This window comes from Natrix helvetica (assembly GCF_964273705.1).
Source record: "Natrix helvetica genome assembly, chromosome: 5".
Classification (NCBI taxonomy): domain Eukaryota; kingdom Metazoa; phylum Chordata; class Lepidosauria; order Squamata; family Natricidae; genus Natrix; species Natrix helvetica.
Window position 1 is genome coordinate 149,863,115 of NC_138551.1, and position 26,506 is coordinate 149,889,620.

Sequence of the window (26,506 nt, forward strand, 5' to 3'; positions counted from 1 at the left end):
GCACAGGGCACACAAAGGATGCCCTCTGGTGGCTATTTTATACATAACAGCCTGAAAGAGACTACAAACACCATCGATAGCAGAAGGCATTCAAATGGTGCCCTCCTGTGGTTATTTTGGGCATAATGGCCTGAAAGGGAGTACTAAGATCATCTACAGCACAGGGTATGCAAAGGGTGCCCTCCGGTAGCTATTTCGGGCATAGCGGCCTGAAGGGGGCTAATAAGACCATCTATATAGCTAATGGCATAGAGTGCCCTCTGGTGGCTATTTTGGGCACAGCGGCCTGAAAGGGGCTAATAAAACCATCTATATAGCTAATGGCATAGAGTGCCCTCCGGTGGCTGTTTTGGGCATAGCGGCCTGAAAGAGGCTAATAAGACCATCTATATAGCTAATGGCATAGAGTGCCCTCCGGTGGCTGTTTTGGGCATAGCGGCCTGAAAGAGGCTAATAAGACCATCTATATAGCTAATGGCATAGAGTGCCCTCCGGTAGCTATTTTGGGCATAGCGGCCTGAAAGAGGCTAATAAGACCATTTATATAGCTAATGACATTAGAGTGCCCTCCGGTGGCTATTTTGGGCATAGCAGCCTGAAAGAGGCTAATAAGACCATTTATATAGCTAATGGCATTAGAGTGCCCTCCGGTGGCTATTTTGGGCATAGCGGCCTGAAAGAGGCTAATAAGACCATCTATATAGCTAATGGCATAGAGTGCCCTCCGGTAGCTATTTTGGGCATAACGGCCTGAAAGGGGCTAATAAGACCATCAATATAGCTAATGGCATAGAGTGCCCTCCGGTGGCTATTTTGGACATAGCAGCCTGAAAGAGGCTAATAAGTTCATGTGTAGCACAGAAAATATAAAGGGTGCCCTTTGGTGGCTATTTGGGGCATTCCAGCCTGAAAAGGACAAATAAGAGCATCTATCACAGATAGCATTGAAACTGTGCCCTCCAGTGGCTATTTTGGGCATAGTGGCTTGAAAGGGGCTACTAAGACCATCTATATAGCTAATGGCATAGAGTGCCCTCCGTTGGTTCTTTTGGGCATAGTGGGCTGAATGGGAATAATATGGCAGAGTGCGAAAAGAACGCCTTCTGATGGCTAGGGTGTTTTGGCCCCATATTAAGGTCATATATAGCACAAGCGCATAAAAAGAGTGCCCTCTGCTGGCCATTTTTGCCCATCCTGTCTCTAAGGATGACAGCAAATGTTAATCAAACCAGCCAGATGATGGACTGTTGTGGTCCCTTTAAGACCTCCTAGGCAAAGCAATAATGGTTTGTTTTTATTTCAGTAAAATAAGATTGTGATCATCGTAGAATGCCAGTCTAAGATGGCATTCATAAATCAGACTACGTTGTGTATTGTGTATCACAGTCCTGTAGATTCATACTCCAGTGTCTTGTCGACATTTTTACCCAAAAATAACCATATAAAGCTTTGGGTGCCATATGTATAACCACCACTAAAAAAATCTTCCGGGAATTCCAACACAGGTAGTTCTCGATCTATGATGACCACAACTGAGCCCACATTTCTGTGGATAAATGAGACAGTCATTAAGTGAGTTTTGCCCCATTTTACAATCTTTCTTGCCACAGTTGTTAAGTGAATCAATGCAGTTGTTGGTAACACGGTTTGGTAATCTGGCGTCCCCACTGATTTTGCTTGCAAAAGATGATTAATCACCCCAGGACTTTGTGACTGTCATAAATAACAGTTGCCAAGCGTTCAAATTTTGATCAGGTCACCAGGGAGATGTTCTAAATCAAGGACTGCCTGTAGCCTTTGTTTTATTCATTGGAATAGCGAAGTCTGCCACCCTGTGGACATAACTGGCTATTACACATTACCAAGGCCAGCGCTTATTATGGAAAATAGCTGTTTTGGAGGAAAGCAGCTTTTCTTTTGCTTTCAAAGGATCCTTTTATTGTTTTTCTTGCTGCATGTTGCTTTTAGCAATAGTCCTTAGACTTATGTACCACTTTACAGCCCTCTCTAAGCGGCTTACAGAGTCAGCCTCTTGCCCCCAACAATCAGGGTACTCATTTTACCGACCTTGGAAGGATGAAAGGCTGAGTCAACCTTGAGCCGGTTAGGATTGAACTCCTGCAATCCTGCATTCTAACCACTGGGGAAGGAAGGAAGGAAGGAAGGAAGGAAGGAAGGGAGGGAGGGAGGGAGGGAGGGGGGGAGGGAGGGAAGGAAGGAAGGGAGGGAGGGAGGGAGGGAGGGAGGGAGGGAGGGGGGGGAGGGAGGGAGGGAGGGAAGGAAGGAGGGAGGGAGGGAGGGAGGGAGGGAGGGAGGGAGGAAAATGGCCATAGCACTTCTGCTTCACAGTGCTTTACAGCAGTTTACAGAGTCAGCCTCTCTTGCCCCCAACAATCTTGGTCCTCAATTTACTGACCTCGGAAGGACGGAAAACTGAGTCAACCTTGAGCCTGGCGACATTCGAACTGCCAAATTGCAGGCAGCCATCAGTCAGCAGAAATAGCCTGCAGTACTACACTCTAACCACTGCGCCACCGTGGCTCATTTACTCCCCCGTATCCTGCTTTGGGAAGCAAGAACTGCAAAGGAAGTTTTAAGAAAGCCACATAAACTGATCGTATCAATTAAAATTTATCCAAGTGATTCTTTTTAGCGGCATCTGAGATGAGTGGAGGAGGACACATTTTCATCAAACTTTTGACCAAGGACTGCGAAGGCTTTTCTGGCTGTGAGGAAGATTTCCTCCCCCCTTTTCCTCTGGTCCAAAATTGTACCAAGCCAGATTCAATAATTTTTGAGAGGTGACCAAATTAAACAGCCAGATGTGAGAACGGAAAAAAAAATGGCCAGAATCAAGAGCCGTTCCTTGTGCTGCTTATGTAATATTTATTGTGGCTTTGTGTCAAGGCATGTAAATACTGCAGATGGTGTTGTTGTTTTTTAAATAGCAAAAGAAAATCTACAGAAAAGAATTGGAAAAGGAATTCTACTGTATATATTTGAGGTGTACAGTACCCGCTTTTCTTTGGGGCAAATTCATTCCTGGCATAAGGCCAAAAGGAACACTTCGTTATCCAAGGTTCTAGTCCCTATTGTTTCAGCAGTAAGGCCTGCCACGAAGTTAACACATCACCACCCCCACCCCAATTGTTTTCAGTTGTCTAAGGGTGCAAGATAGATATTTGTTAAACTTATTTTTTTTACTTCCTGTTGCATCCCACTGTTGTCTTCGACATTTCCTTGGGGAAAAAACTCATTACCATAAAAATGTCATTTTTTTGCCAAAGCTTTTCCTATTTTTTCAAGCTGTAGCTCCTCCATAACACAAAGTCTGGACTTTTTTTTAAAAAAGTGCCCACTGGGGGAAGGGTTGCGAGACCCTCTAAATGAGGAATTTCCAACCTTGGCAAGTTGAAGACTTGCGGACTTCAACTCCCAGGATTCTGGGAGTTAAAGTACCCAATTTTTCAAGTTGCCAAGGCTGGACACCCCTGCTCTAAATCATATCTGACATTTTTTCCTCCATTCCTGCCCTCCGGCCAACCTCACATCACAAAGCGCCAGGAGCCGATTCGAATTCTCCCTCTTTGACTTTCCCAACAGCCCTGTGAGGTAGGCCAATTTTGGCTCCTAAGCTGAGCTTCCTATAGGAAGAGGTGTGGAAGAGCTTTTTCACCTTCTCAAAAAAAAAAAAAAAAAAAAACCCGACACCGGGTAAGGCTATTTGTGAAATAAATTCCCCAAAAGGAGACCACTGCAGTCACAGACACGCAAAATGAAATTTTAAAAAACTGTAAACAGGGCCGACCAAGTTGGGCACCAAAAGACCCCCTCATGGGGGCATCCGCTTGGCGACTGCCAAATTTCTCTCTTGCACATCAGATCCTCAAAGCTGGATCTTGCTCATGGGTGGATCTCGGATTGTTGGACAGAACCCATCGATAAAAGATTCAGGGCGGGCGCATGTGTGCTCAGAATCCACTGATTGGGAGTCCCATCATTTTCCTCCTCCTTGTGTGTGTGTGTGTTTGTGTGTGGGAGCACACAGGAGGGATCTAGGGCCGCCCTCATTCAGATGCCAAAACAGCTGGCTTAGCTCTCCCTCCTTTTCCTTTCCAGCTGTTTTCCCTCATTCCTTCTCCATCCCCTTCTTCCACAAGCAGAAATTCCCTGGCGGAGCCCGTCAAGAGACTTAACTCAAACTCTTGGCGTTGACATCTTTTCTTTCCTTTTTTTTTTTAAAATTGCCCCAGAAAATCTCTCAGCCTCCTTTTTCAGAACAATCTGCCTTGCAAACTGGGTGTATTTGGGTTGAATTTCCTCCCGGGGTTAATTCTTCTATTCACGTTTGGTTTTAATTAAATGCAGCCATGGAGCAGCGGTTCAAAAGTCTTTCCGCGAGTGTTTCTCTTATTTTATTGCCTGTTGGCAGGCAGAAAAAACTTAAATATCCAAGCTCTGGAAATTCCACCGGCCTTTTCCTGCTTTTAATTCTTCTGGTGGTTTTGGAAGATTCGTTTGCAAGAGAAGACCAGACGACCAAGGTAAGCCGCTGGTATTTCAAATACGACTGTTTTGATTTATCTTGCTCGCTTCTCTTGCGAGGGATCCGCTCCCCCGCCCCCGTGATACCCTCACAACAATATGGCAAGGTAGACCTTTAAAAGAGCAAGACTTCAAATCCCTCAGGATGGCATGTGAATGCTACGTTTTCATGCTACGTTTTCAGATGCTCCTTTCGTGCAGGTTGGATGGACTGTTGGTGTCCTCATCCTGTTTGAAACCTGGTGTGGGATTGGGGAGGGGAGGGAGATCATGGATGAAAAAAGAAAAAAAACAATCCGGAGGTTTTAAGAAGAGATTGGACAACCCATGTCTCGTTTGTCTGAAATGGTGTAGGGTTTCCTGCCTGAACAAGGGGGTTCAACCTTCAAAACTCCTGCCGACTATCGTTCTGTTATGATGGGAACTGGAGTCCCAACGTTTTAGACAACAATTGCTTCCCAAGGCATTTTCCATCATAGCAGCGAGAAATCACAATTAAAAAACACTCAAGCATTTAAGTATGCTAATGGTATCTGCCTATATGCCTCTCTCTCTCTCAGCATATCATCTCCCTGTATCTATTTATCATCTATCATCTCTCTCTCTATATATATATATATCTTTCTTTATCATGGATCTATCTATCATCTCTATCTATCTATCTATCTATCTATCTATCTATCTCTTCTACCATTTATTCTACCTATCTATCTATCATGGATCTATCTATCATGGATCTATCTATCATGGATCTATCTATCATATCTATTTATCATTATCTATCTATCTATCTATCTATCTATCTATCTATCTATCTATCTATCATCTATCTATCTATCTAATCTATCGTTTATCTATTCTATCATTTATCTATCTATCCATATTATGGATATATCTATCATATCTATCTATATCTATCTATCATCTATTCTATCTATCTATCTATCTATCTATCTATCTATCTATCTCTATCTATCTATCTATCTATCTATCTACCTATCTATCTATCATCTATCTATCTATCTATCTATCTATCATCTATCTATCATCTATCTATCATCTATCTATCTATCTATCTATCTATCTATCTATCTATCTATCTCTTCTACCATTTATTCTACCTATCTATCTATCATGGATCTATCTATCATGGATCTATCTATCATATCTATTTATCATTATCTATCTATCTATCTATCTATCTATCATCTATCTATCTATCTAATCTATCGTTTATCTATTCTATCATTTATCTATCTATCCATATTATGGATATATCTATCATATCTATCTATATCTATCTATCATCTATTCTATCTATCTATCTATCTATCTATCTATCTATCTATCTCTATCTATCTATCTATCTATCTATCTATCTATCTATCATCTATCTATCATCTATCTATCATCTATCTATCATCTATCTATCTATCTATCTATCTATCTATCATCTATCTATCTATCTATCCATCCATCCATCCATCCATCTATCTATTTCTATCCTCATTTATCTATTCTATCATCCATCATTATCTGTCTGTCTGTCTACCTATCTTTATCATGGATCTATCTATCTATCTGTTTATCTAGCATCTATCCTATCATCTCTCTCTCTCTATCTATCTATCTATCTATCTATCTATCTATCTATCTATCACTGTCTGTATCATCTATTTATGCGAAACAATAATGGCAATAAAATCAGGAATCCCATTTTTGTCAAGAAACTCAACATCTGAAGTTGCCTCCAGCCTGTCTGACTCTCTGAATCTCTCTGTTTCTCTGCTCTGTTCCATTATCAAACTTGCAGCCATGAGTTCAGTGAATAGTTTTCAGCTTACCTTTATCTCTCTCTTTTAAAACTCAACTCTAGTGTGCTACCTAATGCTAGCCTAGCATTCCGGCAGGTGCTGTCCATTCAAATGGGCAGGGAGGGGGGAGTTGAGCCTGTGGTCTCATTTCATAATGCACCAAACATGCTTTGCAAGCTAACTTGTTTCTTTCTCTAACTGGGGGAGGGGATTTTAGCAGATGTGGCCTTAGGCAGCGCTTGAAGGATACTAGCAAAACTCACAACATCTGGTGGCCAAATGATTCCTCTCTTTTGAATCCCTGTGGTTGTTTTGAACAGAGTGAGATTTGCAAAACCAGCAATTGGGATCTTCCACCGAGAATCTCCGGAGCGCTTGTCAATCCTCTCTCATCAATCCAGCGCTGGGATAAAGGATCCCAGAAACCGGATCAATTAAAACGACATCACCCTTGTTTAAACCTCTTATCAGCGATGCTCCTTTCTGGAACTAGTAGATCTTTTTCTTACATTCTCCCTTCTCCCTGAACCTCTTTCACATGCCTGAAAAAGCTATCCAAGCGGGCCTTTTCCAAACATAACATTTAAGAGGCTCCTGGAGGCCAGAGTTGTCCTGCCGGAACTGGAGGGGAATTGCAAAGCCAAGGAGAAAAAGTTGGCATGGATGAAAGCCATGGAGGAGGTGGACGGCTTCCAAAAACAGCCAGTTCTCTGTTACTTAAGCACAGCAGCTGAGTGACTCACCCAGCCCTGGTCTCTTCCCCCCCCCAACCCCCACTTTTGCTGAGATGAGCAAAATTGAAAATATCTAGGAATTTGCCGGAGTTTGAGAAAGCTTTCGGTAGTCAAAACCCAATTCTTTTTTCTAATGAGAGAGAGAAATCCTTAGCTTTTCTCTGAAAGTCCCCCGTGTGCGATCTGGGAAGGGTGTGGGGAGAACAGCTTTGGTTCTCCAGCCCCCCCCCCCCCCAAATTTGGATTTAATACTTCTTGGAGCAAGGGAAAGGAGGCGGCAGCAGCCGTGCGATTTTCATGATACTTCCAAGTTAGATAAGAAATTCCCAAGAAGCTTTGGAGGGGGAGGGGGAGGGGGGGAGGAGAATTGTCAAATTGTGATATCACCAGCACCTCCTTCTGATTAACACGTTGGCAGACTTCAACTCCTTGAGAGTCGCTCATTTTCATCCTACTGAGTTTTCAGTTGCCCTGGAAATAAACCCAATTTCTCAATTTTCTTTTAAAACATGCCCTGTTTGCAAGGAGAATGGCTGTGTGTGTGTGTGTGTGTGTGTTTGTGTGTGTGTAGATGACATAACCTCCAACTTTTAACTGGAGGTCTAGGAGTGGTCACCACACTATAAAAAAGATGTGGAGACTCTAGAAAGAGTGCAGAGAAGAGCAACAAAGAGGATGAGGGGACTGGAGGCTAAAACATATGAAGAACGGTTGCAGGAACTGGGTATGTGTAGTTTAATGAAAAAAAGGACTAGGGGAGACATGACAGCAGTCTTCCAATTTCTCAGGGGTTGCCCCAAAGAAGAGGGAGTCAAACTATTCCTGAAGGCCAGACAAAGAATAAGGATGGAAACTGACCAAGGAGAGATTCAACCTAGAAATAAGTAGACAGAGCAATCAACCCGTGGAACAGAAGTTGCCTTCAGAAGTTGTGGGAGCTTCATCGCTGGACGCTTTCAAGAAGAGATTGGACTGCCCTTTGTCAGAAATGGTGTAGGGCCTCCTGCTTGGGCAAGGGGGTTGGACTAGATGACCTTCAAGGTTCCTTCCAACTTTGCTAATCTGTTAAAAAGTTTTACAGCAATATATACATTCCTAGGCCATCAATTAAATGTTGGCGGTTATGTCACTTACTTTTGTAGCTACAAAAGCTGCAGTGAAGCTGGAGACTTGAGTTACCGGCAGCCATCAATCAAAAGCTTTAATGTCTTGAACATGTATATATATTTTCCTTCTCTTCCGGCGGGTGAGTTTTTCCCTTCCCCAAAATCTGTAAGGCCAGAATTGGCTCACCTTCAACAGCTGATGTCCTAGGGAAGCAGCCCCCTGTGATTATTTGACTCCGGAAACAGTGAGGGACAGCGGCATAAAAGATCTTTTAAAGTGTTTATACATCAGCCAGCCCAATATTTGTGTCCTGGTTCCAGCTCTAAAAATAAATAAATAAATAAACCAACAGTTTTTCAGTAAAGAAATGTCTTGGGAGAGGTTTCTTACAACTCTGAAATTCATACGGTGAAATTTAAGATGACTTTTTCCTGCTCAAATTACTTTTTACTGTTTCACCCCTCTTTTTGCTTCGCCTTCAGGACAGAAGTGAGCAAACTAATCAGCGGTGGCTTTTATTCCATTTCTAAAAGAGGGGTTTTTTGGACTTCTTTCGTGCATTTTGTCTCATCTTTCCTTGCCTTTTCCTGATCTTGGCCCCGTTTCCCCCCCAAAAAAAACCCACATATTTTTGCACAGAGCAGAAAACTCCTTTTTTGCACAAAGGAGCCGATTTCAAAAAAAGTGCAAAAATGCTTTATTATACAACAGATGACTAATTTAAAAAAAGAAATCTCCTTCCCAAAATCTAAGGGAGGCTACGAGCTTGGTTGTCTTTAAATAAAGAGGCTGGGTGAATTTTGGAAAAGACAATAAACAGATAATAATGCCCGTAATTGCTAAATGGAAACACCAGATTCAGTGGCAATTGAATTCCAAGAAATATACCCCAGGGGCTAGTAACTTGGAAAAGCTTGTTTTTTTCCTGGAAAATACTCTGGGCTTCCTGGCTCCTGTCTGATTTAGTAGGATGAGAGTAGACAATATGGTGTCATCCAGACCTCCACCATCTCTGGCATAAACCGGTTGATGGAAGGAAGTTAAAATCTATCATATCTGAAATGTGTTGATCAATTGATTTAAATTAGTTCAGAAGGAGAACCAAGACAAAATAAAATGACTTTTCCAGAAAAAAAAAAGGCTGCTGCATAATAGATGGGGGGAAATGCTGAGAAGGTGATTTGGTCTGGGAGCTGTTTGAAGATGCTCTCTGTATTAAGCTTCTCACTTGTTCCTCTGTCTTTAAGGAAGACACGGCCGTACCTGGTGCAACCCTTGGAATTAACTTGGGTCTTCAAAAGGTGCCCTTCCCACCTCCACCTCCTCATCTAAGGAAAAAACGTTACACGTTGACACCAGGACGGCTCAAATGGGATCATTTCAACTTAACATACAAGTAAGAATGTTTTCTTTCTTTCTTTCTTTCTTTCTTTCTTTCTTTCTTTCTTTCTTTCTTTCTTTCTTTCTTTCTTTCTTTCTTTTTCCTTTCTATTCCTTTCTTTCTTTCTTTCTTTCTTTTTCTTTCTTTCTTTCCTTTCTATTCCTTCCTTTCCCTTTCTTTCTTTCTTTCTTTCAAATTTAGTGCTAAATTTGACACCATCATAGAACAGAAACCAGAGTTGGTTTTTATTCATGCTAAGAAGGGGATGAATATTTGCAGATGATACCAAGCTGGCAGGAATAGCCAACACTCCAGAAAACAGGCTTAAGATACAGAAGGATCTTGACAAACTTGAACATTGGGCACTATCTAACAAAATGAAATTCAATGGTGAAAAGAGTCAGGTTCTACATTTAGGCAAGAAAAACGAAATGCACAGGTACAGTATAGGTGGTACCTTGCTCAACAGTAGTAACTGTGAGAAGGGATCTTGGAGTCCTAGTGGACAGCCATTTAAATAGGAGCCAGCCGTGTGCAGCAGCTGCCAAAAAAGCCAACCCAGTTCCAGGCTACATAAACAGAGGGAGAGAATCAAGATCATGTGAAGTGTTGATACCACTTTATAAGGCCTTGGTAAGGCCACACTTGGAATTCAGTTTTGGTCATCACAATGTAGAAAAGCTGTGGAGACTCTAGAAAAAGTGCAGAGAAGAGCAACAAAGAGGATTAGGGCACTAGAGACTAAAACATTTGAAGAACGGTTGCAGGAACTGGGTATGTTTAGCTTAAGAGAAAGAAGGACTAAGGGAGACATGATAGAAGTCTTCCAATATCTCAGGGGTTGCCACAAAGAAGAGGGAGTCAGGCTATTCTCCAAGGCACCTGAGGGTAGAACAAGAAGCAATGGGTGGAAACTAATCAAGGAGAGAAGCAACTTAGAACTGAGGAGAACTTTCCTGACAGTGAGAACAATTAATCAGTGGAACTCCTTGCCTCCAGAAGTTGTGAATGCCCCAACACTGGAAGTCTTTAAGAAGATGTTGGATAACCATTTGTCTGGAACGGTATAGGGCTTCCTGCCTAGGCAGGGAGTTGGATTAGAAGACCTCCAAGGTCCCTTCCAACTCTACTATTGTATTGTATTATTGTATTTCCAATCAAGAACCAATACAATCAAGGATAGTAAGGAGGAAGCAACCAGAATTAAAATTTTAGGTTCCCCCCACCCTGGGTGAAGAGCACTACTACGGCAGACACCCAAATTCAGATTGTCCTGGGGTACAATGATGGGCACTCTCTTGCAAAAATGAACAGACCCACTGAAGAGAATTAGTGGGGTCAGGATGAAAAAAGAAGACAACCTAATTTAGATTTCAGCTTCATTCAAATCAATACAGCTAAGACAATCGCTACCCACAGATTTCATATTTCTCTGCTCCCCACGTTCAGAATTATACTTCATTTTCAGAATTGAATTTCCAAATCCGAAATGAATTCACGTTATATCTGTTCATTAAACAAAGGGTTGTAACTCAAACTATTGTTTCCTTGAGAAAAATATTATGCAGACACCCAAATTGAGTGTAAGTCTCCAAAAGTCTGGATTTTTTTTTAAAAAAAATATTTTGAACTGTTTGTATGACGCCATGAAATACATGTCTCATAAATCTTTGATTCCATCTCTTATTTTCTTGTCTTTGTATATCAGACGACAAATAAAACACCCCAACAATTACTTTTCCCCCACACTTTTTAAAATAAATAAACACAACACCTGAATCCTACTTCAAATGGCCTTTGTGCTTTTCCCTTAATAAAACACATTTTTTACTCCATACATTTCCTTAAAAGTCTGCATTTGTGTCCTTTTTTTAAAAAAAAATTAAAAAAATAGGAAACTGCAAACGGCATTGCACAACTCTGAAAAATGAATTTTGCCTTGGGAGGTGCCAAGAAGATGTTTGAATAAAAATTTGGACCCAACACCATTTTTTTTCTCCCCCTTCCAGTCTTTGGAAGGACAAAGATTCTTTTGCATGGAGAGATCACAGATTTCCAAGGGGGGGAAAAAATAAGTCCTGTTTGGAATTATCGTGGGCTAAGATTTGATGGACATTGGAATAGTTTTTCCTCTTTTTTTTTTAATTTATGCTTGCCCACTTGCGAATTGGAAACGTAGCAAATGAAATCCAACCTCTCAAAGGGTTGGAATGAAAAGAGACGTTCCTTTTTCCCCCCCCTTGCTTGGAACAAAGCAACAACTTTTTTAGCTGGTGCAGAAACGGCTGCAGGCATCATCATTATTGGCATTTCTGTCTTCTGAAAGGCCAGGAAAAAACTGTGACAACATTGTCTCTTTTGTGATGCCTGGCAGGAAAATGCCAAGCAAAGGGAAAAAAAAGAGGTTTTTTTGGCCCTGCCAGGCTTAAGCTATGCCAAAGTCAAGATTGGCAGATGAGACCACATTAGCCACAGCAAACCTCACACATGGTTTGTGTGTGTGTCTTCAGAAGGCTTTAGCTCATACTCTGTTTCCCCCAAAATAAGACCCAACTGGAAAATAACCCCTGGCATGATTGATCATAATATAAGCCCTATCCCAAAAATAAAACCCAGTTAAGATCATCAGCCAAACGGACGCATTTAGTACCGTATTTCCCAGAAAACAAGCCCCCGTGTGCCTTCTTGGAGCAAAAATTAATATAAAACCCAGTCTTATTTTCGGGGAAACATGGTATTTGGCTGAAGGGGGAGGGACTCTCTGTCCTCTTAAGCTGAAGTTTGATACGCTTCACTTTACAAACAAATATATAAATAGCTGTATTTTTATACCAAGCCTTAATCGGAGTAAGATGCTCATTTGTAGACTTTGATCCTTCTCTGCTTCGGCTATCGGTCTCCATGGGTGCTGAGAGAGAGGGAGAGAAGAACAACAGAGCTGTAAGGAGTGTTTCAATTAAAGATGAACAGTTCAAAGCAAACCTCCTGGTTTATGAGCCCTGGGTTTGGTTGTGCTGGTGACAAATCAGCCCATCAGGGAAAACAAAGATCCGCCATAGAATTAAGGAAAAGCGCATCGTTTTTGCTACAATGCTTTATTTGGCCAAGTGGGACCAAGGCACACAAGGAATTTGTCTCCGGTGCAGGAGCTCTCAGTATAGACGCAAAGCAACAGAGTAATAATAATCATAATGATAATGATAGCAACAAGAGGAGATAGTAGAGAAGATGAGAAGGATAATACTACTATTACAGCCATACAAGGGTGGTTCAGTGGTTAAGATGCTGAGCTTGTCGATCAAAAGGTCGGCAGTTCGGCGGTTCGAATCCCTAGCGCTGTGTAACGGAGTGAGCTCCCGTGACTTGTCCCAGCTTCTGCCAACCTAGCAGTTCGAAAGCACGTAAAAATGCAAGTAGAAAAATAGGAACCACCTTTGGCGGGAAGGGAACAGCGTTCCGTGCGCCTTCCGGAGTTGAGTCGTGCCAGCCACATGACCACGGAGACGTCTTCAGACAGCGCTGGCTCTTTGGCTTTGAAACGGAGATGACTACTGCCCCCTAGAGTCGGGAACAACTAGCACGTATGTGTGAGGGGAAACTTTACCTTACAGCCATACAACATGGGTAAATATACATAGGCATTAGATGGCACTGTGGGAATTTGGTGTTCAGCAGAGTGATGGGACGAGGGACCATTTTTCTGGAATGGTATAGACCAGTGTTTCTCAAACTTGGCGACTTTAAGTCCTGTGGACTTCAACTCCCAGAATCCCCCAGCCAGCATAGCTGGCTGGGGAATTCTGGGAGTTGAAGTCCACAGGACTTAAAGTCGCCAAGTTTGAGAAACACTGGTATAGACACTCTTGCTTGACCAGGGGGTTGGACTAGAAGACCTCCAAGGTCCCTTCCACTTCGGCTATTCTGATGAAATAGATTCAAAGTGAGTTCTTGCCCATTTCCCATCCTGGTGTTAACTTTTTATAGCCTGAGCCCAAATTCGTGGCCGGTCCTCAGCCGAAGTCAGACCCGGGAATCTGTTGTGAACTGATCTCTTCGTTTCTTTTTGTGTTTCCCGGCAGAATTCTGTCTTTTCCCAAAAACCTGATTGACAAAGGCCAGACGAGGAAAGGGCTGACGGCAGCTTTCCGTATGTGGAGCGATGTCTCCCCCTTCACCTTTCGCGAAGTGCCGGTTAGCGCCTCCAGCGACCTCACCATTGGTAGGTACCTTCACTGCGCCGATTTTCGCTTCCAGCGGAAGCATCCTTAAATTACTGCACTGTATACAGGTAGTCCTCGACTTATAACCATTTGTTTAGTGACTGAGGTTATAAGGGCACTGAAACAAAGTGACTTATGACCGTTTTTCACACTTACGACTGTTGCAGCATCCCCACGGCCGCGAGATCGAAATTCAGATCAATTTAAGCAACTAGTTCGTATTTACGACGGTTGCAGGGTCCCCGGGGTCAAGCAATTTCCCCTTTTGCGACCTTCCGACAAGCAAAGTCAACAGGGAAGCGAGACAGAATATAATAGAATGGAATATAATAGAATGGAATGGAATGGAATAGAGCAGTGATGGCGAACCTATGGCACGCGTGCCACAAGTGGCACGGGGAGCCATTTATCAGGGCACGCGAGGCGTTGCCCTGTCAGCAGGCCAGCCCGTATGCGCGCGCTGGCCAGCTGAGTTCATCTTTTTAAAAGCTATTTTTCGCCTTCCTCAGGCTCCAGAGGCTTTATAGGAGCCTGGGGAGGGCGAAAACAGCCTCCCCCGCCCCCCCCCCAGAGGCTTCAGGGACCATCCGGAGGCTTCCCTGATGCCTTTGGAGTGCTTAAAACCACTCTCCGAGCAAACCGGAAGTGACTCCGGAGGGCCTCCAGGGGGCGGGGAGGCTCTTTTCGCCCTCCCCAGGCTCCTATAAAGCCTCTGGAGCCTGGGGAGGGCGAAAAAAGCATGTAAAAATGGGGGGTCGCGCGTTGTGCGCCCATGCGCACTGGGGAGGTCGCGCGTTGTATTATGGGTGTGGCACGCCCGCACACGACCCCCCTGTGCTCCCCCCACTCGTGGCACGCGAGCCAAAAAAGGTTCGCCATCACTGGAATAGAGAATGGAATGGAATATAGGATAGGATAGGATAGAGAATAGAATAGAATAGAATAGAGAATGGAATGGAATGGAATATAGGATAGGATAGGATATTGGAATAAAGAATAGAATAGAATATTGGAATGAAGAATAGAATAGAATATGGAAAGAATAGGACAGGATAGGAATAGAACAGAACAGAACAAAAAAGAGTAGAGTAGAATAGAATAGAGAAGAAAAAAGAGAAGAGAAGAGAAGAGAGTAGAGTAGAATTCTTTATTGGGAAAGTGTGATTGGACACACAAGGAATTTGTCTTTGGTAAACTTAACAACCATGTGGCTAAAGTTAACAACTGCAGGGATTAATTTAATAACTGTGGCGTGATAGGTCGCAAAATGGGGCAAAGCTCACTTTACAACTGTCTCTTTTAGCAACGTAAATTTGGGGGTTTATTTTAGACTCAGTTCTCTAATGAGACGCATTTTATTGAAATGTTCATTCCCTTGGCAAGTCTGGCTACTTGACTGTCAGTCGCGGAGATGACTAAGGCAGATACGCCTTTTCACAACCAATTGTCTTGTTTGTTTCCATCCTCAAATCAGAGGGCCACACTGCAACATCTGGCAAGCACGAGGTCATCGGGTGGCCCGAAGTGAGATTTTACACGTTCTTCCAGATTTGGCAGAGGGGGGAGGGGAAGAAATAGCTTAGCCTGACCAGATCATGCCGTTCTATCTGTGCATGCCACTAAATTGAAAACAGGACATTAGTTTGGCTGGGAGCGAAAGAATCTGGAGGGAGTTTGCAAAGATATCGCATTTGTGGTCTCGAAGTTGGAATGTGCTATGTGGAAATGAGAAGTAGGGAAAAGAAAAGGATTGTGGGTGAATACAAGATTTCCAAAAATGGTTTGCTTTGGGCTTAACTTCGCGCGAGAAGTAGGGCGAGGATCACGTTCGAAAAATAAAAATCTAATTATAGGTGGGGCCAGGAGTAAAATAATGAGAGTTTGCATGCTTTTAATTCCAATTAAAAAATATGGATGCACATGGGACTTTCCCTTGCTGGGTTACGTTGCAAGTTAAGACTCTGGCATTCAAATGTTTGGGAACTGTGACCCATATAGCGTTGGGAGGTCACAGGTTCTCCCCAGTTTCTACAGGAAGTGTGTTTTAGTCTGGTTGACAAGTTGGGATTTGCAGATGCGTTGAATTAATGCAATGTTTCTCCACCTTGGCAACTTGGAAGATGTGTGGACTTCAACTCCCACAGAATCAAAGTTACCAAGGCTGAGAAACACTGCATGAACAGCTGTAAAGTTGGAAAGAAAAACCTGGGTGGGGGGAAAAAGAGAGAGAGAGAGAGAGAGAGAGGGAGAGGGAGAGGGAGAGGGAGAGGGAGAGGGAGAGGGAGAGGGAGAGAGAGAGAGAGAGAGAGAGAGAGAGAGAGAGAGAGAGAGAGAGAGAGAGAAAACTTAGCCAGGATGGTTTGTAGATATGAAGTGATCTTTAAAAAATAAAAAAAACCTTTCTCCCTGCCCTACAAATTACCTTCCAGGCTTCTACCCCACCGACCACACGGATTGTGTGGAATCGCAGATCCATCACTGTTTCGATGGCATCACGGGTGAGTTAGCCCACGCCTTTTTCCCACAGACGGGGGAGATTCATTTCGACGATCACGAGTACTGGATTGTCGGGGACACTCGATTCAGCTGGAAAAAGGGTAAGTGGGTTGGATCCCAGGAACGATTAATCATCTCCTTTGCCAGTTTTCCTGATAAAAAGAGCGCCGGTAGCTGCCTCCTGCAGTTAGGCCTTATTTATAAGAAAAATAATGTAGAGCCGGGAAGGAAAATAAGAGTTGAAAAGGATAAAATGAGGTCCGTTGATGGAGAAAGACCGGGGGAAGAGGGGAATGGAGGAAAAAAAGGAACGGAGAAAGGAACAAAGTCTTGGCATTTGCTACTTGAAGTAGAAAGTCTGTAGAAGGGGGGGAAAAAACCCAGTTATAAATCCAACAGCAATTAAGAGATCCTGGAAGCAGATGAGAGGAACTCAGCAAACCTGTTGCAAATTTTAAAAATATTGGATTTGACACCCCTGAATCCTCAAAAAAGACTGTGATGTTTGAGAGATGAAAGAAGAGGATGAAGACTAATCTGGTTTTAGATATTTAGTCCCAGGCTGTAAAAATGGGTTGACAACGCAAAACAAAAAAAACTTGCTCCAAACCACAGTTGGGTTATTACCAAGAAAATATGAATAATAGGTCATCGTCAAATTACGGCAAATGAGTCCAGAATTTTATGTTGCTAATTGACAAATGTATTCAGTGAGTTTTCTCCCATTTTTTTTAGACTTTACTTGCCACGCTTGTTAAGTGAATCTCTGCAGTTGTTAAATTCGTAACACGGTTCTTAAGTGAATCCAGCTTCCCCATTGACTTGGCTTGTCAGAAGGTCGCAAAAGGGGGTGGCGTGACACACACACACCCCCGGGAGGCTGCGACCGTCGTAATTAGGAGTCAGTTGCCAAGGGTCTGAATGTAAATCACGCGAATGTAAAGGATGCTGCAGTGGTCGCAAGTGTGAAAAATGGTCATGAGCCACTTTTTTCAGTGCCGTTGTAACTTTGAATGGTCCCTAAACGAACTGTTGTAAGTTGAGGGCTATCTATACATCTACAGTTGAACTCAATGCAAGGAAGATCTTACATTATCACACGGGGAAGTATTCAACTTTCTCACTTCGCTTTGCTAAACCAAGCTTCTAGTCCAGAAGGTCAGCAACCTTAAACACTCAAAGAGCCATAAACCGGAAGCCCTCCTTTTAATTCTGGAGCCGGCCGGAAGTCCAGTTCCCCCACCATAGAGTCTCCTCCTCCTAGTGCGGCATCCTTTTTCCTCTACCTATCCTAACCGAGAAAGCCCTATCAGTTGTGGAGCTGATTGGAGACAGGGAGCCGCAGCAGAGGGAGGAAAGAGCCACATGTGGCTCCGGAGCCACACAAGTTGCTGACTTCCTTAAGAAAGTCAGATAATTCCACATCTATGAACATCTCCAACTAGCATTTTTTTTTTTTAGCTTTTCCTAGCTTTTATTTCTTGGAAAGTTTTGCTAGGGATCTTAGTGTGAGCTGACCAAACTCATCAGCGATTGTATGACCATGAGTATCTAATTTTTTTTGCAATAAAGTAAGCCGGCTTCAAAATTATCGGCATCCTGAAGACCCACACTCAAGTTGCTGAATGGATTCGTACAAAATTAGGCGGTGTTTCTCGGGGTTGCTTTTCCGGCCTGTCAGATTTCGCCATCCGATGCCTTTCAAATAAGACTTTTGCTTCCTGGAATGGTCGCTGATGAAAATATTCCTGCCAGCTGAAACTGACGTTTTTGCTTAACTGTTGCTGCTGGCCAAGAACCAAAAATGCTGAGTGTTATCGAGCATTGGTCATGCTCTCTTTCTCATCAGAAAAACAAAAAAGCTGTTTACATTTTTCTCCATCGGGGTGATGGATTTTTTCCTGCAGGAGCTCAGCGGCCACCGTTATTGTTATTTTTTTAAGAGTTCCATCAAATGCTAAACAGATGGCCCTTTGCTCCAGATGAGCTTTTCCCCATTAAGTTTTTTTTTAAGCGTGCTTCCCTTAAAGAGTCTGTCTGACGTGCCTCTGTGCGAGTCCCTGTTTCTGCAGAGAGGGATTTGAAAATAGCAAGTAAAGAGTTCCTGAATGACCCATCGGTGCCTGATGGTCTGCGTTGTGGCCCTCCGGTGGCCAGTGCAGCTGGCAGGAGAGTCGGACAGTGAGGAGGTTGGGGAGGAAAATGGGCCAGTCCTGGGGGCTGAGGAAAGCTCGGACGAGGGCTCTGCGTCAGAGGCAGAGAGGGAGCTAGACAGCAGTGAGGCAGAGGAACAGCTGGAGCCTGTTCCCAATGTGCACATGCGCAGAGCTGCCAGAAGACAAGAACAACTAAGAAAGCAGAGTCGACTTGGGAGTAAAGCCACACCTTGGAGGTGATTGGCCCCTCCCATAGGAAACAAAAGAGGAGTGAATGGGGAGGGGGCTTTTCTTTTGGAGGAGGAAACAGTTCGTTCCTTCGATCGTGTCGAGAGTGGAAAGTTCTGTTTGTGACTATAAAAGTCTCTGTGCCAAGTGTTGCCTTGTCCTGCATTTGGAAACGAGTTATCTGGCAGCTCTCCAAGCGAGATAATGTTCGTGTTGATAAATATTCCTTGGAAACACTTGCTGACGGTGAATGAAAGGAATTCACAGTCGTGTAAATAAAAGAGGTTTTGCAGGGACCAAGACTTTGTTTCTTGCTTTTTAAGGAAGCCTGGGTCAGAACAGGTATAAATAATCCTCACACAGGGAGAGTTTGTGTGTGTGTGTGTGTGTGTGTGTGTGTGTGTGTGTGTGTTCATTCTAACATAACTCTGGAACGACTCGAGCAATTTCAACCAAACTTGGTACACAGATGACTTACTCTCTAGAAACAAATACTGTGGGGGTAAGACACCCCTAACATCCCTTGGGGTATGTGTTCTGTTAAGATACAGCCTGTTGTGCCTTAAAATGGATTCTACTGTACTGCCGTGAAATGGTTTCTACTGTACAGCGCAATGGAGTTGCTAGGGTAACGGCTTCACAGTACTCCACAAGGGGGCTCCCTCTGGTAAGGGGGAAAATCCAAAATTAGAAATTACGTTTGGTCCAGGATTATTTTTGAGGTCAAATATATGGATTAGGATAAATAAATACCAGGGCAACACCGAGTTATCAGCTAGTTCAAAATAAGGGAAAAAAAATTGAATTTGAATGGTTAATCTGCCCATCAAATAGGGAATAGGGATAAAATCAAACATTTTGATTTATCAAGGCTCGTTGAAAAGATTTGGGAAACAAGACCTGACCTCCCTAATGTTGAATATTATTTTGCAACCGTCCTGTTTTCAACAATCTCTGTAAAGGATTGTCAACCTCACCCGCCCTAGAAGATTGAACAGGAGACAAAATTATTCGCTCATAAAACTAATCTCAAAGATTTGCCGAGGGACACTGGGATATATTCTGATCAGGAAACAGACATTTTTCACAACAGCGAAATCCCTGGCGGCAGATGTACTGTCTCCAAGACAAGGAAAATCTGTTATTTCCTTTTTTTTATTGTGCCCCAAACGTCGAAGAATTAACTTCTTGAGACAAGTTTGCGAGCATTTCCTATTTAGGAAGACAAAACGAGAATTTTTGCATGAGGAAATTTCAAGACAGCTGCAGCTCGAGTCAATGCAGGGCTGCATTTCGATGCGTCAGTCTTTTTATTTATTTTTTAAAGATGAAAAATAAATCCTCTGGGCTAGATGAGGAAGGAACTTTAATCCAGGACATGGAGTAATATACAATTCAAGAGCAGCTGAATCAACTTTATTGCTACTGCCGCTTCTGTTTTAAATTAAGGAAAAGGGGTTGGGAGATTTGCTTGGGGCTTGAAGGAAAGAATCTTCTAACCTCTGGCCTCTTGTGTTTCAAGAAGAATGAGCTGGAAAGCGAATTTCTCCAATCATTTTTTTTGCAAAGTAGAGAAAGAGTTAGAATAGTTGGAAGGGACCTTGGAGGTCTTCTAGTCCAACCCCCTGCCTAGGCAGGAAACCCTACACCACTTCAGACAAAGGGTTATCCAACATCTTCTTAAAAACTTCCAGTGTTGGGGCATTCACAACTTCTGGAGGCAAGGAGTTCCACTGATTAATTGTTCTCACTGTCAGGAAATTTCTCCTTAGTTCTAAGTTGCTTCTCTCCTTGATTAGTTTCCACCCATTGCTTCTTGTTCTACCCTCGGGTGCCTTGGAGAATAATTTGACTCCCTCTTCTTTGTGGCAACCCCTGAGATATTGGAAGACTGCTATCATGTCTCCCCTTGTCCTTCTTTTCATTCAACTAGACATACCCAGTTCCTGCAACCGTTCTTCATGTGTTTTTGTCTCCAGTCCCCTAATCATCTTTGTTGCTCTTCTCTGCACTCTTTCTAGACAGTTGACATTGGCTACCAAGATCAAGTCTGCAACGACGTCATAACGAAAGTACAGGTAGTCCTCAACTTACGGCCACAATTGAGCCCAAAATTTTGGCTGCCTAAGCAAGACTGTTGTTAAGGGAGCTTTGCTCCTTTTTACGACCTTTCTGGCCACCGTGGTTAAGGGAACTGCTGCCGTTGTTAAGTGAGTAACACGGTTGTTAGGGGGATCTGCCTTCCCCTGGTCTGGAGGTCACAAAAGAGGATTGCATGACCCAGGGACGCTGCGACCGCCGTAAATACGAGTCGGTTGCCAAGTGTCTGGATTTTAATCATGTGACCAGGGAGGGAGATGCTGCAAAGGTCGTAACTTTGAGAAACGGTCGCTTTTTTCAATGCCGTCATAAATTCAAACAGTCCCTAAATGAACTGTCGTAAATCAAGGTCTAATATTCTGTTTTATTTTCCACCAGCTGTTGATTCAGAAAAGCGAAGCCACGACACCCTAATTAGGTTCCTATTTTTATTTATTTTTAAAGGAGTCTGGCTGACAGACCTCGTTCACGTGGCCGCCCACGAAATTGGGCACGCGTTAGGCCTTATGCACTCTCTGGATCCCAACGCCTTGATGCATGTGAATGCCACCCTGACGGGGAAGGACACTATCTCGCAGGACGAGATGTGGGGGATGTACCGGCTTTATGGTAAGCGGGCGCCTCGGTTTCCAGGAGGAAAAGCAGAACGATTATAATCATCTCCTTTGCCAGTTTTCCTGATAAAAAGAGCGCCGGTAGCTGCCTCGTTCATTTAGACCTGAGCGGAGGATAACGAATGTGCAAAATGTCTCCTCCTCGTGTTTTCTTGTGTCTTGCCTTTTTTTTTACAGTCCTATACAAGGATTTTAAAAATCCAGTTGTCCAAATCCTAGTCCTTTTGCATAGTTGTCCCTAAGATGCTTTTTTCAAAAGGCAACTGGACTTCGTTTTTCCTTGAAGACGTTAAGAGAGAAGGCTAATGGACCAGGGGACTGCAAGGAATTCCATTCTCCAGCATTCACTTTTTAAAATCCCAGTAAAGGTTCCCCTCGCACATATGTGCTAGTCGTTCCCGAATCTAGGGGGCGCTACTCATCCCCGTTTCAAAGACGAAGAGCCAGCGCTGTCCGAAGACGTCTCCGTGGTCATGTGGCCGGCATGACTAAACACTGAAGGCGCACAGAACTCTGTTACCTTCCCACATTTTCCTACTCGCATTTTTTACGTGCTTTCGAACTGCTAGGTTGGCAGAAGCTGGGGCAAGTCGCGGGAGCTCACTCCGTTACACGGCGCTAGGGATTCGAACTGCCAAGCTGCCAACCTTTCTGATCGACAAGCTCAGGGTCTTAGCCACCGCATCCCTTAAAATCCCGGTGTAGGTCTGTAAAATGGCAAGCAGCGAGAAAACACCCAGAGAAGAGAGTCTGCATGGGGAAATCACAGGGCACGCGTTTTAAAATGTAAATTAACATTGTTTTAAGGTCAATCCTAACCCTCATGAAGGCAGCATTATCTATCCAAATTCTTGGATGAGGACTTCAGCATGCGGTGGCTTTGAATTCCCTCCAACTGTCTTCTCTGGGCCTCTGAAAGTCAGAACACGTCGGGCAGAGAAAATGATAGGTTTCCAATCCCAAGCTGAAATTCAACTGAAGGGTGTACACAGCTTGGAAGAGAGAACACACATATATATATATATATGTACCATTTGTGTTTCAAACTGTTTGGACTGGCAGCATCCACCAGTTGGTCTTCGTTGTGCCAAATGTGCAGCCCACGCCTGTTTACAAAGAATTATTTTCACTACCATCCAATCAACTGAAAATGTCCTCCTTTCTCTTGGTGTTTATATTCAATATTTATTTTCTGGGCATCAACTGTATCTCCTCCACCCCGCCCCCCCTAGCATCGATGCCGGTAGTTTCTCAGTACTTAAAAAAAACCTCAGCAAATTAGAACAGACTGAATAAGGAGATGATGTGTATTTTACCTTGTGAAAACATCAACAAAAGTGATTCCCCCCCCCCTTCTTAAGTTGGCTCCATCTTTAGAGGATACAAAGAGGCTGCTTCATATACCAGTTTTACATGCCAAAGGAGGATAAAGGGCTAAAAGTTTTGAGCTGTTGGGATTCAGCTCCATCCTCAAGTTTCCTCCAGAAAGATAAACTGGCCTGTTACCTTTCATAGCTAAATTCGAACCCGTAGCCATGACAAAAGAATCAAGGTTTGCTGCTTATGGATTCATTCGCCTGGCGCTTTGTTAGGTTCGGCCGCCAAAAACCTCGCTTTTGTGTCAGAGTAGGGTCAAATAAGTTCAGTCACAAAATGAATGAATGAATGGTGACATTTCTATCTTTTCTTCTTGGGCATTTTAAAGTGAAATCCTGTTTTTTATTTATTTATTTATTTTCTCCCAGGCTGCAAAGATCGACTCTTTATATGCCCATCATGGAGCCGGAAAAGTTACTGTCGAACGCGCCAACGGTTTATGAAAAAGCACTGTCCATACAGCTGTGATTTTTGCTTGGGTAACTCTCACATCTCATTTTTGTGGCAAATTGTGTAGTAAAAAGGGCAATTGGTTCTTTAAGAAGTATTTCTCAACTTCGGCAACTTTAAGAGGGGTGGACTTCAATTCCCAGAATTCCCCAGCCAGCCATGGAATTCTGGGAATTGAAGTCCACCCCTCTTAAAGTTGCTATAAAATAATTAGTTTTTAGGAGGAAGTAACTGCTGGTATATTTTCCCAAGCGTTTGGGCGTCTCTCTGCATCATCCAAGCGTCTTTGGGAAATTCGAAACCTCCAATTTGTTTTCGAAATGGATTTGAGAGGGGGAGGGAAGAAACATCCTCATTTACTCCACATCTGGCCTGGGCAGGTTGTTGTGAGATGAAACAATGCCGAAGACAAACAACGAACTATTTGCAGAGCGAAATCGATCAGCGTGCGAAATAAATGTTAGGAATTTAGCAGATTTAACAGATCAAAATGCAAGCCAGGGCATTTCCTAAAAGATCGCTATTCTGGATCACACATCACTTTTTAAAGTTTTTTGGTGAGGCAGTTGCGTTAGTTCCCTTGTTTTGATTCTGAGCTGATGTGTTTGTTGTTCCCACTTTTCCTCATTCCGATGGCAGCGTTCCCTTTTCCGACAGTGATACCCACCCCGCCCCCCCCAAGGATGAAGACCAAGCTCGTCCCCGAAGGCCGGAACGTGACTTTCCGATGTGGCCAGAAAATCATTCACAAAAAGGGGAAAGTTTAGTAAGTTATTTGCATCTGGATTTTTTGGGAATTCTTGAGATGAATGCAAGAGAGAAAGTTTTTAAGACTAAAATGTCCTTTAAAAAAAAAAAAAAGGATTGGCATTGTTTCATAGCTGCCCATCCTACAGACTAAAAAAGATCTCCATGTGGGCTCTTTTAATTAAGCATGTTGTGTGGGCTAAACCTTGTACAGTTGATCAAACTGATTTCTTTCTTTTTCTTCTTTCTTTCTCCTTTCCTTTCCCCATCCTTCCTGTTTCTCTTTGTCCTTCCTTTTTTCTTCCTGTTTCTTTTTTCTTCCTTATGGTTTCTTTCTTTTTCCTTCCTTCCTTTCCTTCCTGTTTTTCTCCTTCCTCCTGTTTCTTTTTCCTTCCTTCCTTTTTCCTTCCTGTTTTTCTTCCTTTTTTCATTTTTCTTTCCTTCCTTCCTGTTTCTCTCATTCCTTCCTGTTTTTTTCTCTTCTTTCTTCCTTTCCATCCTTTCTCTCTCTCTCTCTCTCCTTCCGTTTTTTTCCTTTTTTTCATGCAGTTGGTATAAGGAGAAGGAATTGCTAGAATATTCCTATCCTGGCTACCTGTTTCTGAACGGCGACCATATGAGCATTATAGCCAACGCCATCAATGAAGGAACATATACTTGCATCGTGAAGAAAAAGTCCAAAGTCCTGACCACATATTCTTGGCGAGTCAAGCTGAAGCATTAATGTAAACTGTGTGCAAGGACTTACAGACCCCCAAGTCCTTCTGTGTGGGTCCACTTCCTCACCTCTGTTGCCGTATTGCACTTTCAACAGCCGATCCGCTCTCACCAAATCCAGTCCTGCAAAAATACTGGTGTCTTCCCTGTTCGTTTTATTCTTGGCCAAGCCTGCTGGGGATGTTAGGATGTGTAGTCGAAGTCATAAAGGAGTCCAAGGGGAGGAGAAATAGACTACAATATGAACTAAAATATCTGCTTTTTTTTTCCAGTTGCTAATATTCTTTAGGAACCATTTTACACATATTGTCACCTACGTTCTGCTATAATCTGGAGCCCGGTACTCTTTGTCATCGAAACTGGTTTATTAAATTTGTTTTTTTCCCCTCTTTCCCGGAGCTGTCCAAAACGCCATATATAATAACCTCCCTCCTCCAATTTCCTTGGATCGCTTCAAAACAGAGGAGCAACTAAAATTTTATAGCCAAGGCCTTCATCGTTTCTACAATTTAGTAAAAGATCCCATCATATAATGAAATTCCTGGGTTCAGTTATTTCCGCCAAGCAAACCTTACACAAAACAAGTTTGCAAATTTCACGCGCTGCCTCCGTTTTCCCGAAAAACGAGACCTCCCCGGATAATAAGCCCCATCAGGCTTTTGAGCGCAGGCACTAAAATAAGCCCTCCCTAAAAATATTGCAACACAGCAGCAGCCATGAGGTGACCATGCTCGCCGCCTCTTGCACCTCAAAAATAATAAGGCCTCCCCAAAAATAAGGCCAAGCGCTTTATAATAAGACCCTGTCTTATTTTCGGGGAAACAGGGTAAGATTAGACATCATATACTCCTCCAAATTACAAACTAGGTTTCTGCCCAATTTAGCGAGCTGCATTAAGAAGGAAAGGATCAAAAGAAGAATTCCTTCGTTAAACCTTTGCCTCTGATAGGTATTTTTTTAAAACTTGGGTCAACAACTTTGACAAGAATTTGCCAACTCAGGAATAGTTTCTGGAAAGATACAGGACCGTTGATCCTTAAGGAATTCACCCTTTGTTCCTTCTGCTCCAATAAAGAATTTCCATGCTGATATTTACTGTTGCTCACGAATGCTTTACACTTGCCTTATTGCCGTCAGACACGACCATATAATTAGAACACTCAAAGACATGTGTTTGAAGCGTATTCGTTTCCCAGCAATGAAATTTAGTTGGCTGGGAAATTTCTACGCGTCGGAAAATTGCTAAGTTTGAGAAATAATAACTGAGTTATGGGTTCGTGACACCGCTGACTCACTTCAATTTGTCAGACACAAAGGAAGCCTAGACATTCCTGGGCAACAAACAATGTTCGCAAGCCACATTAGAAGCGTGAAGACATTATTGAGTTAATCAGCCTCATTAGAGAATGTCAGGTATTCCTCATGCAAATGACAAGGCTCCATAGCGAGGCCTTGAGGCTGTATTCCTAGTCACTCTAGTCTTTGGTTAGCTGAATCACGGTTTGTCTGATTAATCCAATTTTTGGGTTCCACCCAAGGCAAGGAACAGAAACACTGAAGCAGGAGAAAACACACACAAGAGCTGTTACTTTGTGTGTGTGTGGGGGGGGGGGGGTCTTTCTCATGCTGCTCTGACCCAGCTCCCCAAAAACGACAAATCCTCTGAAGTTAAATCCAAGATTCCTTTATTAGGAGTGCTAGCAGCCCCGGCAGAATGTTTCTCTCTCACCGTAGGCTAACAAGTCTGTCCGGCAGGGAGATAAATAGTTGTCTGCCCTAACTATTCATTTCTGCCCCCTGCCCTTTATCCCCAGAGCTGG

At 43.2% G+C, this 26,506-nt stretch overlaps 1 protein-coding gene across 1 annotated transcript; it reads left to right on the top strand.

Moving 5' to 3' along the window:
- Positions 1 to 4,048: 4,048 nt before the first annotated feature.
- Positions 4,049 to 25,777, top strand: MMP23B (matrix metallopeptidase 23B). The gene is made up of 8 exons (XM_081955019.1): positions 4,049 to 4,544; positions 9,448 to 9,596; positions 13,661 to 13,800; positions 16,231 to 16,398; positions 21,226 to 21,390; positions 23,141 to 23,251; positions 23,862 to 23,988; positions 24,519 to 25,777. The coding sequence occupies exons 1-8, from the start codon at positions 4,371 to 4,373 to the stop codon at positions 24,691 to 24,693; spliced, it is 1,209 nt and encodes a 402-aa protein (XP_081811145.1). The 5' UTR covers positions 4,049 to 4,370; the 3' UTR covers positions 24,694 to 25,777.
- The last annotated feature ends 729 nt before the right edge of the window (positions 25,778 to 26,506 follow it).

Excerpts from the sequence above, each read along its gene's own strand:
- MMP23B (XM_081955019.1), top strand. The coding sequence starts at position 4,371 with ATGGAGCAGCGGTTCAAAAGTCTTTCCGCGAGTGTTTCTCTTATTTTA. Across the intron at positions 9,597-13,660 it reads CATTTCAACTTAACATACAA|AATTCTGTCTTTTCCCAAAA; the intron begins GTAAGAATGTTT and ends GTTTCCCGGCAG. Across the intron at positions 23,989-24,518 it reads CACAAAAAGGGGAAAGTTTA|TTGGTATAAGGAGAAGGAAT; the intron begins GTAAGTTATTTG and ends TTTTTCATGCAG.